The 16,276-nt window shown below is 33.5% G+C and overlaps 1 protein-coding gene across 8 annotated transcripts; it reads left to right on the forward strand.

Annotated features, from left to right (window-relative positions):
- Nucleotides 1–8,287: 8,287 nt before the first annotated feature.
- LOC132044506 (OVARIAN TUMOR DOMAIN-containing deubiquitinating enzyme 4-like) lies at nt 8,288–15,988 on the forward strand. 8 transcript variants are annotated; one of them, XM_059434998.1, is made up of 8 exons: nt 8,288–8,461; nt 10,702–10,774; nt 10,874–11,382; nt 11,568–11,689; nt 12,055–12,095; nt 12,392–12,490; nt 15,614–15,790; nt 15,822–15,988. In XM_059434998.1, the coding sequence occupies exons 3-7, from the start codon at nt 10,890–10,892 to the stop codon at nt 15,783–15,785; spliced, it is 927 nt and encodes a 308-aa protein (XP_059290981.1). In that variant the 5' UTR covers nt 8,288–8,461; nt 10,702–10,774; nt 10,874–10,889; the 3' UTR covers nt 15,786–15,790; nt 15,822–15,988. The 8 variants fall into 8 exon arrangements, with proteins under 8 accessions (XP_059290981.1, XP_059290984.1, XP_059290985.1 ...); XM_059434999.1 differs by lacking the exon at nt 8,288–8,461 and adding an exon at nt 8,474–8,575; XM_059435000.1 differs by lacking the exon at nt 8,288–8,461 and adding an exon at nt 9,383–9,483.
- Nucleotides 15,989–16,276: the final 288 nt, after the last annotated feature.

The following is a 16,276-nucleotide window of genomic DNA, read 5'->3' on the forward strand; positions in this document are numbered from 1 at the left end:
CCAAGAAGAACCAACGGCTGTAGAAATTAGAGAACCTACAGGACCTTATACTATGGCTGGAGTCAAACAACTCCTCCAAGAACGCCGGAATATTATAAGTACACCGGCCACCACCCAAGATTTAGAAAGAGAGGTTCATAACCTTAAGCAAGAAATTTCCACCCTTAGGAGACACCAGACTACTTTAGATCATCGGGTCTCGCAACTAGAGGGAAAAGGAAAACAAATTATAGAACCACCAGTTTATAATACTGTAGAAAACCTACCAGTTAATAACACCGTAGAAACTGTTACTACGGAGGAAGGAGAAAGTAGTGGTCCTAGTTCCAGTTTTTTGACAAAATTGGATATCATTACTTCTTTTAAATTTTTTATAAAAGTTACTCTTTTAATTGATTATAATTTCAAAAAAGAGTTTCTTGCTCTAGTTGATAGCGGAGCAGATTTAAGTTGTATTCAAGAAGGATTAATTCCTTCAAAATATTTTCAAAAAACTACTCATAGTTTACGGTCTGCTAGTGGCCAAAAAATGGGTATTACTTATAAATTACCCAAAGCTTATATTTGCCAAGACAAAGTTTGTATTCCTGAAAACTTTGTATTGGTAAAAAATATTTCAAATCAAGTTATTTTGGGTACTCCATTCATCCATAAATTATTTCCTATTCAATGGATGGATGACAAAGGTTTTATAGGAACCTATGATGATAAACCTATTAAATTTGAGTTTATAACTGAACCTTTTTCAAGGATTTTAAATGAAATCAAAGATAGGCTGATGAATAAACATCAGCAAATCAATTTTCTTAAACAAGAAATTTATACTCTTCAAATTGAAGATATTTTACAAAATCCTAAATTACAGGATAAAATTGAGCTTATAAAAAATCAATTTTCTCTACAAATTTGTAGTGACCATCCTAATGCTTTTTGGGACAGGAAAAGACATATTGTCACTCTTCCATATGAAGAATCTTTTTGAAAATAATATTCCTACTAAAGCAAGACCATGTCAAATGAATTTCGAATATTTGGAATTATGCAAAAATGAGATTTCTTCTCTTTTACAAAAAGGTCTTATAAGATCTTCGAAATCTCCATGGTCATGCACAGCTTTTTATGTTAATAAACATGCTGAACAGGAACGAGGAGTTCCAAGATTAGTTATAAATTATAAACCCCTTAATAAGGTTTTAAAATGGATTAGATATCCTATTCCTAATAAAAAGGATTTATTAGATCGCCTTCATAATGCGATTATATTTTCTAAATTTGATTTAAAATCAGGTTATTGGCAAATCCAAATAGCCGAAGCAGATAAATATAAAACTGCTTTTAATGTCCCAATTGGACAATTTGAATGGAATGTCATGCCTTTTGGACTGAAGAATGCCCCTTCAGAATTTCAAAAATTATGAATGATATTTTCATGGCTTATAGCAATTTTATCATTGTTTATATCGATGATATTTTAGTATTTTCAAATACTATTGAAATGCATTTTAAACATCTTGATATATTCAAGAAAATTATTATTCAAAATGGTTTAGTTATATCTAAGCCAAAAATGTCACTTTTTCAAACAAAAGTCAGATTTCTTGGTCATAATATTGAAAAAGGAAAAATTGTTCCTATTAATAGAAGTATAGAATTTGCTTCTAAATTTCCTGATATTATTACTGATAAAACTCAACTTCAAAGATTTCTTGGAAGTTTAAATTATATTTCGCCATTTTATAAAGATTTGGCAAAAGACACATCTATTTTATATGATAGATTAAAAAAGATTCCAAAACCTTGGACTGATGCTCATACGCAAGCAGTTCAAAAAATCAAGGGAAAAGTTAATAATCTTCCTTGTCTTACTTTAGCCAATCCTAGTTGGCAAAAAATTATTGAAACTGATGCCTCTGATATTGGCTATGGAGGAATACTTAAACAGCTTTCTCCAAATGATAAACAAGAATATTTAGTCCAGTTTTATTCTGGCAAATGGAATAATAGTCAAAAGAACTATGCTACTGTAGCAAAAGAAATTCTTGCTATAGTTAAATGTGTTCTTAAATTTCAAGGTGATTTATATAATCAAAAGTTTTTGATAAAAACTGACTGCCAAGCAGCTAAATTTATGTTTAATAAAGATTGCAAACATGATGTTTCTAAACAAATGTTTGCCAGATGGCAAGCTCTTTTAGCACCATTTGATTTTGAAATTCATTATAAAAAGGAAGTTGATAATAGTCTTCCTGATTTTCTTACTAGAGAATATTTAAGTTCATAACTGTCATTTTCTCATTTGCGGGATGAGACCCACATTGACACCTCTCCCTCTAATAGAGGAAGGGGAAGAGGACAAAAAGGAACGGGCAGAGGCCTTGTTCTTGCCCAAATGGGTAACAAAAGGCTAATAGCCGACAATATTGCAGAAACTTCTGTTAATACCCAGAAGCAAATCACTTATGCTGAATATCTTGCTTTCATAGAAGCACAGAAAAAAAGGGGATAATATGCCTCCATCATATTCCAGTGTTCTCGTAATTGATGATAACGAGGACATTGATTCATATGAAGAAAATGCTCATCGAGAGTTAATAATTCTCCTTGAGAATGATGATCTCCAATGGAAAGATGAACCTTGGCAAATAATGCAAAGGTATTTTGATACAAGCGTCATACGCTACTCCGACTTATAAATATCGGATGAATTATGAAATGATCCTTTCATATACAGGGTCACCGAATTCCAAGCATTTTTATCCTGCTAATAGCAAAAAGATGTATAATTTTTCAAAAATTATCATAAAAAAGGTATTTTCTCCAAATGAATGGGGAATAAGTCCATTAAAGGACAGGGATTATATCCACCCAGAACAAAAAGTCCCAGTTAAATTTAATTATTGGGATTATGTTGACAGCTTTAATAAAGCTCTTTTATATGAGAATCCTAATAGGAAACACTCATGGTTTATAAAAATTTGTGCCAATGTTTATAAACAGGGCATTCCAAATTGGTTTTATCAATGGTGGATCCATTATGGTCCAACCATAAAATCTTTACCAGAACCATTCAAAAGTTTATATACTGAATGGGTTGATGTTTCTCCAAAAATTATAGATTTGGAAAATAATATTACTTTCTCTGAAGAAATTTCTAATATGTATTTCTTCATTGAATTTTCTATTCCATGGATTATGAAATGGTCAGTTGAAGTGGGTTATACCCCGCAAAATATGCCTTGCTTAAACAGAATTTTTTATACAAAATTCTGGAAAAAATTATTGCAAAAATCAAAAGATGGTACTATCCCAGGACAAGATTTAATAAATCAAATTAAAACTACCATTGCACATTATAAGGACTCCATTAGCTCCAGACAAAAGGAGGTTCTCAGTCCCTTTGAGCATATTGCTCGAAAAATTCAGATGAAGAAAGGAATAATTCCCCCAGAACAGCTTTTAGCCACATACATGGAGGAATTTAAATCCAACTTGATGCAGCATCTTAATATGGAAGCTATGTCAGATTTATCAATGGCGTCCGTCGGTCATACCACTGACAATGAAAATGAAGAAGAAGAAGAAGACTATAATACTCAAGTCTTAGCAGGAGAATCTCAGAGTCCAGCTAATACCGAGGACTTTGCACAATTTGCAGCCCAATTCCTTGGCCAAACGGAAGCATCTTCCAGCTCAGCAAAAGATAAGGGCAAGTCACAGATGAAGTGATTGGTGGGACCCGCCACTAGGCGGCTACTTTTATAAAGTAGGAATCTGCTTTTATAAAGCAGCTTTAATTATTAAAGTTATAATAATTATGTTTTCCACTTTCGGCCACTTTTTGGCCGCTTTTGCTTTTTCTTTACTTTTTCTTTCTATCAAGCCATAATGTTGTCGGCCATTACTTTTATTTTGTTGTTTAGTAAAATTGATCCGTAAGGATCATTCTTCTCAGTTGAGAGGCAAGTCTTGGATTCCCCAAGCACTAGCTCTCTCCCACTCCCTCTTGTAAAAAATCTTTCTCATAAATAAAAGCTTGTTCATATAAACTCCTTCTCTGCTGAGCACAACCTTCATACTTAAGGTATAAATTTTTATTTTTCTTTTTATTTTCTTTATTTATATTTCAGTTCATGTTTAGCCTTATAGGCTAAATACTCCGTTGAATTACGTCACACTAGACAATACACGAGATCATGGTAATAATGCTTTAATGCATCATGATCATGCCAAAATATGATGTTCAAGGTTAGGTAGCCTTGTTATTGTCATTTGCTCCTTCAATCGCTAACCTTGAACATATGTTTTGGCTTTGATCCAAAATGCATTAAATGGCATTTTTAAAATCGCGCCATGATTTTTTTGGATTGATAAATAAAAAGTTTTTGGAACAACCCAATATTAAAAAATAGTCCACCTTGGTAATGTAGTAAAATTTTGTTACTATGTGGTCTCATGTGGCGGCTTCTACGTTGACAAATCCTTTTAACATCATGTTTTGATCTTTGATCATGATGCATTAAAATTTATTTTTCAACCATTTATTAAGATCTAGTTCGTGAGACCACTTGTTGGTAACAAAATTTTTTAAGGTTGAGACTTTAACACTTTTGGAGTTGTTTATTTGAACAAGTCCAAAAAACGCCCTAAAACGCCATCCCTCGGCTAAACGGCCAACAAAAGGATAATGCTTTAATGCATATGATCAAACCAAAACATGATGTTCAAGGTTACATTATCTAACCTTGAACATCATGTTTTGGCATGATCATGATGCATTAAAGCATTATTACCATGATTTCAGTAGTCTAGTGTGACGTAATTCAACGGAGTATTTAGCCTATAAGGCTAAACACCTGCTGTAATCATAAATAAAGAAATTAAAAGAAAAATAAAAATTATACCTTAAGGATGAAGGTTGTGCTCAGCAGAGAAAGAGTTTATATGAACAAGCTTTTTTATTTATAAGAAATTTTTTTACAAGGGAGAGAGTGGGAGAGAGCTTGTGCTTGGGGGATCCAAGACTTGCCTCTCAACTGAGAAGAATGATCCTTATATAACGGATCAGAAATACAAAACAACAAAATGAAAAAGTAATTGGCCGACAACATGATGGCCAGATAAAAAGTAAAAGTAAAGAAAAAACAAAAGCGGCCAAAAGTAGCGGAAAGTAAAAAACACAATTATTACAATGTTAATAATTAAAGCTGCTTTATAAAAGTAGCCGCCTAGTGGCGGGTCCCACCAATCTTGCCCTTATCTTTCGTTGAGCTGGAAGATGCTTCCGTTTGGCCAAGGAATTGGGCCGCAAATTCTGCAAAATCCTCAGTATTAGCTGGACTTTGAGATTCTCCTGCTAAGACTTGAGTATTATAGTCTTCTTCTTCTTCTTCTTCTTCATTATCAGTGGTATGACCAACAGATGCCATTGATGTATCTGAAATAGCTTCCATATTAAGATGCTGCATTAAGTTGAATTTAAATTCCTCCATGTATGTGGCTAAAAGCTGTTCTGGGGGAATTATTCCTTTCTTCATTTGAATTTTTCGAGCAATGTGCTCAAAGGGACTGAGAACCTCCTTTTGTCTGGAGCTAATGGAGTCCTTATAATGTGCAATGGTAGTTTTAATTTGATTTATCAAATCTTGTCCTGGGATAGTACCATCTTTTGATTTTTGTAATAATTTCTTCCAGAATTTTGTATAAAAAATTCTGTTTAAACAAGGCATATTCTGCGGGGTATAACCCACTTCAAGTCTTCAACTGACCATTTCATAATCCATGGTATAGAAAATTCAATGAAGAAATACATATTAGAAATTTCTTTAGAGAAAGTAATATTATTTTCCAAATCTATTATTTTTGGAGAAACATCAACCCATTCAGTATATAAACTTTTGAAGGGTTCTGGTAATGATTTTATGGTTGGACCATAATGGATCCACCATTGATAAAACCAATTTGGTATGCCCTATTTATAAACATTGGCACAAATTTTTATAAACCATGAGTGTTTCCTATTAGGATTCTCATATAAAAGGGCTTTATTAAAGCTGTCAACATAATCCCAATAATTAAATTTAATCGGGACTTTTGTTCGGGTGGATATAATCGTCCTTTAATGGACTTATTCGCCATTCATTTGGAGAAAATACCTTTTTTTATGATAATTTTTGAAAAATTATACATCTTTTTGCTATTAGCAGGATAAAAATGCTGGAATTCAGCTGACCCTGTATATGATAGGATCATTTCATAATTCATCCGATATTTATAAGTCGGAGTAGCATATGATGCTGTATCAAAATACCTTTGCATTATTTGCCAAGGTTCATCTTTCCATTGTAGATCATCATTCTCAAGGAGAATTATTAACTCTCGTTGAGTGTTTTCTTCATATGAATCAATGTCCTCACGATCATCAATTGTGAGGGTACTGGAGTATGATGGAGGCATATTATCCCCTTTTTTCTGTGCTTCTATAAAAACAAGATATTCAGCATATGTAATTTCTTCTGGGTATTACCAGAAGTTTCTGCAACATTATCAGCTATTAGCCTTTTGTTACCTATTTGGGAAAGAATAGTGCCTCTGCCCGTTCCTTTTTGTCCTCTTCCCCTTCCTCTATTAGAGGGAGGTGTCAGTGTGGGTCTCATCCTGCAAATGAGAAAATGACAGTTATGAACTTAAATATTCTCTTGTGAGAAAATCAGGGAGACTATTATCAATTCCCTTTTTATAATGAATTTCAAAATCAAATGGTGCTAAAAGAGCTTGCCATCTGGCAAACATTTGTTTAGAGACATCATGTTTGCAATCTTTATTAAACATGAATTTAGCTACTTGGCAGTCGTTTTTTTTTATTAAAAACTTTTGGTTATATAAATCACCTTGAAATTTAAGAACACATTTAACTATAGCAAGTATTTCTTTTGCTACAGTAGCATAGTTCTTTTGGCTATTATTCCATTTGCCAGAATAAAACTGGACTAAATATTCTTGTTTATCATTTGGAGAAATTTGTTTAAGTATTCCTCCATAGCCAATATCAGAGGCATTAGTTTCAATAATTTTTTGCCAACCAGGATTGGCTAGAGTAAGACAAGGAAGATTATTAACTTTTCCTTGATTTTTTGAGCCGCTTGCGTATGAGCATAGTCCAAGGTTTTGGAATCTTTTTTTAATCTATCATATAAAATAGATGTGTCTTTTGCCAAATTTTTATAAAATGGCGAAATATAATTTAAACTTCCAAGAAATCTTTGAAGTTGAGTTTTATCGATAATAATATCGTTAATAGGAATAATTTTTTCCTTTTATAATGACCAAATTCTATACTTCTATTAATGACAGCTTAGAACAATTTTGAATAATTTTCCTTGAATTTCAATATTATGATTTCCAATTTGAAAATACTATTGAAATATACCAATGTTATATGTTGTGCATAGTATATTTAATATTATATAATGTATACAATAGCACAATACACTTAATATTATACTAATGCTATATGTTGAATATAACATACTTAATATTATATAATGTATACAATAGAACAATATACTTAATATTATATACCGTATATAATATTACAATATACTTGATATATTCTTTTTGATGATATAAAAGTTACAAGGATAGTTTTTTCCATGCTGAAGTGCGAATAATAGTTACTAATTAATATGAATATTCAGGAATATTCATTCTTGCACTTTTCTCAATAGTAATATATTCAAATAATTCCAACAGTTTCTCTTAGTCAGAAAAAGATAATTGCATCAAAGTGGGAAGCAAAAGAATAATAATAATAATAATAAAAAAAATCAAAACAAGCTAACAACCCTATGCATCTGATTTTTTATTTTATTTTTTTGAAAACCATTTTTTCAAGTAGGGTCTATATTAGATATTCATTTGCAAATATTCCCTATATGTCTACAATTTTTAGTTTTAAAAGAATTTATTTATAATAAAGGTCATTTCTAAATTAGAAGACATATATTAACAAAAATTTGGCTTTTCTTTCCTATACAGTGTGACCCCACGAAAGCCTAGGAGAGAGAGAGATAGATATTTTGGGAAGAAGTAATTATTTTTAATACGTTACCATTTATTTATGCCAGATTTTATGAATAGTCATAAGTTATTTTGATGGTACAATATTTAATATTGAAAGTAATTATAGTTTGTATAATTTACTTTTAGAAAAGTTATAGGAAAACCTTAGGCATCAACCAATGTGAATTTAGACGGGCCTAACAAGCCGAAGACAGTTCTATTGGGGCGGTTAGTAGGATAAAGCGATGGGCCCTTTTGACCTATCCGGTCTGGGTTCTTCCATTACAGACCAAACATAGAATCTTCTTACATTAACTTTTGGTACCTAAAAACAGGGACAGGTGCATAAACTGGTAGCTTTGGGACAAGACAATCGTTCTTCAACATTTCTTGGCATTCAAAGGTTATTCTTTTCTTCACTACTCTTATATTCTTTACTTCAATTTGTCTTCATTGCATTCAGTGCAGACTTCTAGATTCTGTTTTTTCTCATCTTTCTTGATTTTTTGTGTTCAAGGTACGTCTCAATTGGTTTATTTTTTAGTTTGGTTTCATGCCTCATTCTTGTTTAAGTCTTTCACTGTGTGGTCATCATTTATTTTCTTTGTATGGTTTTACTTTGAATTTTTTCTTCCTCTTATTCTTGTTATTATTATTTTTTTTTTAAAAAAAGAATTCTTTCCAAAATCAGCATTCTTTAGTTTACTTAGTTTATCACAGTCTTTTCTTTAGCTATTTATCTTTTTGTAATAGTCACTGGTATATTGGTATCTCATTTATCAATTCAGATAATCTTTCCATTTTTTTTTTTGGATAACTTAGAGTATTTGACATTATTTTACTGATATTGTTATCTTGTTCAACTTTCACAAGCTCTCTTTTTTTGATAAATTACAAATTTCACAAACTTTAATATATTTTCATTTAAGAATTCACATTTTAATCTTAATGTGATATTTTCTTGAACAATATGCTTTTAAACAACTATTTTAATGTTTTCTTCCACTGCCTTATACTCCTTCTGTCCCAATTTATGTGACACCATTGGAATTTCGAGGTTCAAACTTCTAAACTTTGACCGTGAATTCGGACATAGAAGCTTTAAGTTTCTTGAAGTAAAACTTTATATATTTGGAAACTGCATAAAAATTACTATAAATCACAATAATTAACAACTTAAAAAAAGTCATATAAAGAAATTCCGGTAAAGAAAAACTTGGTTGACTCTTGAAATTCCAACGGTGCCACATAAATTGGGACGGAAGGAGTAATAAAAAAGTTAAACTGATATCTTCAACTTCGTGCCAATCAAATGGTTCGTATATTATAGGATGGAAGGATAATGGTTATGGAAGGCAACTGATAAGGATAGAGGGATTCACATAGGAAATATCTTGTTTAGTCCCTAGTTCATGAAATGTCTATGTAAGCTCCTGCATTAGCATTTTCTTCGGGTGTCTAGGTAATCCCATCATTTGTTTCCAAAGCTTTGATTCTAGAACATGTGCTTTTCTTTGGCATCTTTGGTGGTTTAAGAATTGTTTCATAAAATGTTTGGCACTTCAGGAGATTCCATCTTTGCTTAGTAATATAAAAAATGAGTATGGAATGTGAATTTTGATAGATACTATCACTAAATAGTTCATGTAGCCGACCACGACTTGTTTGGGATTGAGGCGCAGTTTTTGTTGTTGTACTATGACTAGATAGTTGCAAAGTGGGGTTCAATTTGATCAATGCTTGAAGAATCATTTGCTAGACTTTTCAAAATAAAAAAATAGTGTAGTTTATAACCTGCTTTAGGTGAGAATAGACTTGTAAAGAGCTTGTGATGGGCAGAGGGGCGGGCCATTCTCTACCGAGTTTCCAACCGTGCACTCAGACTGGGCTTCGAGATGTTATCAAGGTGCCTAAAAGAAATGACTATAGGATAAAGCATAGTAACCTAGCTTCTTGAATCACTTCATTGAGAAAACTGCAGCATATATTTGTCAAAAGATATTTTATGCTTCTAATTGAAATATGTCTGATACATATATAAAAAGAGAAAGGGTCTTGGAAGAGCTTTCATCCTGGAATAAACTGTACTGGAGGTCTATGATACTGTATTTTGCATGAACTAAGTTCCATTTTGATATTTTCCATCTGAGTGGTTTCTAGGCTTTCTCTTATATGACATCCAAATTGGTGACAGACATCATTTCTTCCTTCCCCTATCATCTTATTCATCTCTCAGAAATGTGGAGTGTTTAGAGAAACAAGTAAACTTCATTTAATAATTTAGGGTATATAATTCTGGTTTCAATTGCCTGATGAATATGCAGCTGCACTAAGAGCCGATTCATACCAGTAAATCCAAGTGTCACTTTATGTCTTGGAAGAGCTTTCATCCTGGAATAAACTGTACTGGAGGTCTATGATACTGTATTTTGCATGAACTAAGTTCCATTTTGATATTTTCCATCTGAGTGGTTTCTAGGCTTTCTCTTATATGACATCCAAATTGGTGACAGACATCATTTCTTCCTTCCCCTATCATCTTATTCATCTCTCAGAAATGTGGAGTGTTTAGAGAAACAAGTAAACTTCATTTAATAATTTAGGGTATATAATTCTGGTTTCAATTGCCTGATGAATATGCAGCTGCACTAAGAGCCGATTCATACCAGTAAATCCAAGTGTCACTTTATGCTGGTTGATTATATGTAAACCCATTGTGAGTTTAGGTTTTTTTATCCTTTGCTTTTTGCTGCTGTTCTATAATGGTCTGTTCTCCCATTAGTACTTATATGATAAACTTGTGCTTCCTGAACAGACATGCGAGAAGAGAAATGACAAGCCGCTTCTGTAATATAGTTTTGCAAGCACCAGCCACCTCATTGCATTTTTATATCTCAACCAAGCCTGCAAAATTCCATTATTCTACTATTTCTGCATCCAGGTCAAATTATCTCTCATCATCAATAAACTTTGAGGAATCCCAAAAAAGATGTGTTTGGTCTACTAAATCCAAGCTGAAGAACAGCTGCGGCTCGTTAACGCTTAAAACTGCAGTGAGTCCCAGATATACTTGGAAGGTGTGCTGTGATATTTCTTCTCGGTCCCAAAATGTGAATATGAGGCTTTCCTTGCCCACTCCGTCAAATTTGAGGCGTAATTCTAGGCAGCGACATCATACATCTGCTGGTTTATTTATTGGATTTTTGGTCTGCTGCTCTGCGTCTGAACCAGTACATGCTGAAGCATCAGGAGAAAGTAAGGGAAATTCCTCAACCACTGGCTGTTCACATGGAAAGAAGGTCTATACTGACTACTCTGTAATTGGTGAGTGCTGCATTTCAGACTTGTATTTGCTGTTTCTATCCAGGCTATCAGTACACCTGCTGATTATGTGGAAGCACTGTACAGGCGTTAGTATTGGATTTCAAGGTCCTTCCCTTGGAAGACGAGCTTAACTAGTAGTAGTGTTGGACCTATTTTGATAGAAAAGACTGCTTCATTTCATGCAGGTATACCTGGAGATGGAAGATGTTTATTTCGTTCTGTTGCTCATGGTGCTTGTTTGAGCTCAGGGAAGCCCCTACCTGATGAGAACCTACAGAGGCAATTAGCGGATGAATTAAGGGCCAGAGTATGTTTTCCATGATGGGTTCTCAATAAACTTGCAGCTCCCCTGTTTATTTGCTGGAAGCCTGAAATTTTTACAGTTTACAATGTTCTGACAGTTTCAAAATTAATAAAGACTAAAATTTTGTAGTGATAAAGTTCAAGAGGATTGAAGTGATTGTTAATAATCTTGTTCAACAATTTTTTCTGCAAACACGCCTTAATTCCTGGCTAATTGTAGAGTCTAATGTTTCTTTTTCTTCTTCTGATTTCATCCCTTCCGTGAGATCTTGGCTGTCTGTTCAAACTTGCTTTGGATACAAATTCGTAATTTTTGGAAGCAAAAATTGCAGCAATATTTTCCTTACTGTTGTTCATTTTATCTATTAGGTGGCAGATGAATTTATAAAGAGGCGAGAAGAGACAGAATGGTAAGTGTGAAGCCTGCATTACTCTGAATTCTTGTTCTGAAAATTTGATGTTGGTAAGATGCTAATTAAGCAATTAAAACATGGAATCCCTGCTCTAAGTGATGAGGGAAGAATGATATGAAGTCATTGCTGGTTTTTTAGATTTGTTTAGTGAATAACTGAATATGCACTTAACGTTTTTATTCATTTTGTTATTTTTCCTTTAGTTGGGGGGTTTCCTAGGCAGGTGTGGTGGAGCCTCATTGCTCTGTATTTTGGGTGGTAAACATATGATTGATGGTTTGATATCCGTCCAGGTTCATCGAAGGTGAATTTAACACATATGTTGCCCAAATAAGGAATTGTCATGTGTGGGGAGGTGAACCAGAGCTTTTGATGGCTTCTCATGTTCTCCAGTGAGTTAGATTTCTGCCGATTTTATAGTGTGCTGTTGTATCTATGAGCTTTCAAGTCTGCATGTGTATTTATATTTTTATTAGATTTGATTGACTGTCTACCAAGGTGGAGGGATAATTTGATCCTATTTTTGGATTTTGCAATTTTTCAAATGATTACATTCGACTTCTAGCTATTTTGTTTATATACACCGATAACTACTGAGAAAAGAAGATGGATGTGGCTGGAGAATGCTTTCTCTGGGTAGACGATTAGAGAACTTCATATCTTTATTGACACAGGAAGTTTTTGCTTTAAACTCTTGTAGCTAAGGCAGAGATTTGCTATTGATCTTATCTCAAGCTTTTCAGGCCAAACAATAAAACTTTTCTATTGTACTCTCTAAACAAATTGTTAAAGCATCTCCAGAAGAATATGTTGCTTAGTCTTCTATTACAGTCGTATAGAAATACCTGGCCTATAAGCTACTAGACGGTTGACGGACTTTATACAGGGTTTGCGACTGTCTTGGTGTCATTTGTTAATGATTGATCAAATACTTTGCATATCAAAAGAACTCTCTGCTTTTTCTCTGATGTCTATCTTTTGTTGGGCTCCAGTTTTGCTGGCAAATAAGTCAAAGATACTTTCACAGGCTAATAACTCTTTGTTGACACTTAAACAACTCCCTGCTCCCAAAAGAATAATAAAAGAACTCTTTATGGAGTAGTAAGGATGTCGCAAGGATGTTGCACATAAGATCACAAAGGTAAAAAATGAAAAGAAAAGGTTAACAAAGGAAAAACAGGTCAACATATTGTCCTTTCTTGTCATAATCCGACCTAGAGGCTGTGAATGACACTCAGTAAACCTGGCCCTACCAAGTACACCATTCAACTTGTATATTGTAACTCTTACTCAACAAGCTAGACTCATTTAACATCTTATATTTCTTGTCTTACATACACTTTTTTTTTATAACAAAGACATTTGTCTTACACTTAGCAAAACCGAAACATTATGTAAACATATTTCAACCTTGACATTTGTAATTCTAATACACTACTCAATTCAGAACCTGTCGTGGAGTACATGGAGTATATGGAGAAAACTCTAGATATTCAACCAGCATATCTGGTCTTTTAAATGCAAGGAAAGAAACATGACATAATAGATAAACAATGTTGTGGGGCACCAAATTTGTAGTACTTAATCATGGCGCAACTCTGCATCTGAATATGTGAAGACGTAAATGACACGGGTGAATCCACCGACTCAGAGTAACCTTACTCACAACCACTAGGGACAACTATACAATTAAAATAGCGCATTCAGTCAAATACCTAATAATGAACTCTATAAAATATTCATACTTGCTCAAAAATCGTGTATCGCATATGTCAAAGTATCATTTAGTAGTTTTTGCTCAAACATAAAACTTTTACAACAAAATATCAATAGTCGCAGTGTGATCACAAACTAGTAGTTTTCTTTATCTCAAGGTATTTCCTTTGGCTTGTTTTATAAGTATGGGAATACATTCTAATGAAACATCATACTTCATTAAAAAAAAAAAAAAAAAAAAAAAAATATGGGAATACATGCTTTGCTAACTTGATCAGGAAGGGCTATGATATCCACTACACTTAAAAGGTAATGCAATACAAACTTATACACCTTTCAAGATGGGCTACATATGTCAACACTTTTTAGTAATGTATATCTCTTTGGTTTCCTCCTCAATTTTTTCTCAAAGCAACTTCCTTAAGGTTATGTGCACCTACATTGTAACCCTAACTCAACCTTTAACTCAGCCTATGAGACAACAATTTAATACTCATGGTAGAATTCAAGTTAAAATCTTGACTTAGGTTCCATTTCACCTTTGGTTTTAAAAATTCTTGTTTGCTGATGAAACCCTTTCAAATCCTTTTCCCAATTCCTTCTCGTTGCTAAACACGTTTTATTATGCGTATGCATGGATTAGGATCGAGGTTTAAGTTATGTGTATGCATGGATTAGGATCGAGGTTTAAATATGTGTATGCATGGATTAGGATTGATGTTTAAATAGTTGTAGTGCAAAACCGAGTGAAATTATTAAGAAATCCTCCAAATTTTCTACTGTCTAAGGCTGCTGCACTGGCTTGTTTGCTGAGTCCAGTGTGTTGCACTGGATGGGGGGACTTTGAAACTCTCTTAAGTTTTGCTCCCGTGCAGTGCGCTGGCTAGTGATCCATTTTCAGTTCGTCGAGCAGGCTGCTGTCAGCCTGCATGACTTCAGTAAAACGGCCATTAACTTTGTCTAGAAGACTCCAAATGAAAAACCGCTTGAAGCATTGGAAACTCAGTTTCAAGGATTACTACTTTGTTTTAAGAGTCATGTCCGAGTTCTCACTAGATTAAGAGTTGTGCTTTTTTAGATTGGGTGGTATTTCATTTGTTAGCATAAGCACTTTTTCCAACTCTTGTTTTCGTAACTCATTCAACAAGCAACATTCACGTGTAATCAGATTACCATAACAAGTAACATATTTTAAGTCATAGGTACATACTCGAGAGGTCGGTGTATTACATTTCTATTTTGGAAATGCACAATTTATTGCTGCTTAACTAGAAGAGATTAAAGCATCAGTTAAGAGGTCATTTCCTGTTGTTGGATGCATTTAAACTAGTGGCTAAGGAATGGGCTGAAAGTAGGAGCTACAGAAGCACTAACAAAGGAAAGATGTGATAAAAAAGAGGTGGTAACTATAAGAATTTAGGCTAGCTGGAAAAACAGAAAAAAGAGCTCATAGATGAAGGAATATTGTTTCAGAGTCCCAGGTACAAGAGCTGGAGTGGGCGAGGTAGTTGCTCTAAGTTTTCCAGATTTTCATATTATCAGAACTTTTGTCTATTTGTTCATACTCTCAATGTCGTTAGTGTTTATGTATTACTCCAGACGAGCAGTCTCTTTTATCTTCTTAGATTTATGAAATTCTGTGGCTAAATGGTTTGGAGTACGATAGAAGTGAAAATTGATGATGCGATGCCACACTATTCTGTGTTACCTTACCTTATCAAAAAAATTAAAAAAAAAAAATAATAATAAAAAAGGAAGTGAAAATTGATGATGCGAGACTTATGAGATTACATCTGCAGGATGCCAATCAATGTTTACATGTATGACAAGGACGCTTGTGGCCTGATTTCTATTGCTGAATACGGGCAAGAATATGGCAAGGACAATCCTATTAAGGTTCTGTATTACGGCTTTGGTCATTATGATGCATTGCACATTCCCGGGAAGAAAGGACCAAGATCAAAACTTTAAACTGCATTTACATTAGAAAGGTTTATAATGGAGGAGAAGAAACAATGCACGGGCTTTTGAGATTATGTATTATGTAGAATCTAACAAGTAGATTGAATGTGAATAGTCAAGAGATGGGTTCTGAATCATGTATTCTCTACCATATTTCCTCTTAATTGATCTGTTAAGTCGAGTTCTGAAGTATTTGTTTGATAATGAATGCACCCTTTCTTTTTCTCTGGATAGCAGTAATTTGTTAAGATTTTTTTTTTCTCGCCCAATATTCGGTACCCCAATTAATTCATATTCGCGCGGCTTAAGGCTCATTAAAGGGGGAGGCTCTCTACTTTAGGTTTTATTTTTCTTTCTAGGGATTGAACCTGAGATTTCTGGTCAAGAATTGAGAGAGTCTATTTATACCACCACAACCTTTAGTGGTGTTAAAGATTAACAGTCTATTTATATCCATTGCATCTTTCCCCTTTTTCATGTAAAAAGATTAGCAGAATAAT

This window comes from Lycium ferocissimum, unplaced genomic scaffold (assembly GCF_029784015.1).
Source record: "Lycium ferocissimum isolate CSIRO_LF1 unplaced genomic scaffold, AGI_CSIRO_Lferr_CH_V1 ctg4673, whole genome shotgun sequence".
In the NCBI taxonomy this organism is placed as follows: Eukaryota; Viridiplantae; Streptophyta; class Magnoliopsida; order Solanales; family Solanaceae; genus Lycium; species Lycium ferocissimum.

Excerpts from the sequence above, each read along its gene's own strand:
- LOC132044506 (XM_059434997.1), top strand. Across the intron at positions 11,383-11,567 it reads TACTGACTACTCTGTAATTG|GTATACCTGGAGATGGAAGA; the intron begins GTGAGTGCTGCA and ends CATTTCATGCAG. Across the intron at positions 11,690-12,054 it reads CGGATGAATTAAGGGCCAGA|GTGGCAGATGAATTTATAAA; the intron begins GTATGTTTTCCA and ends TTTATCTATTAG.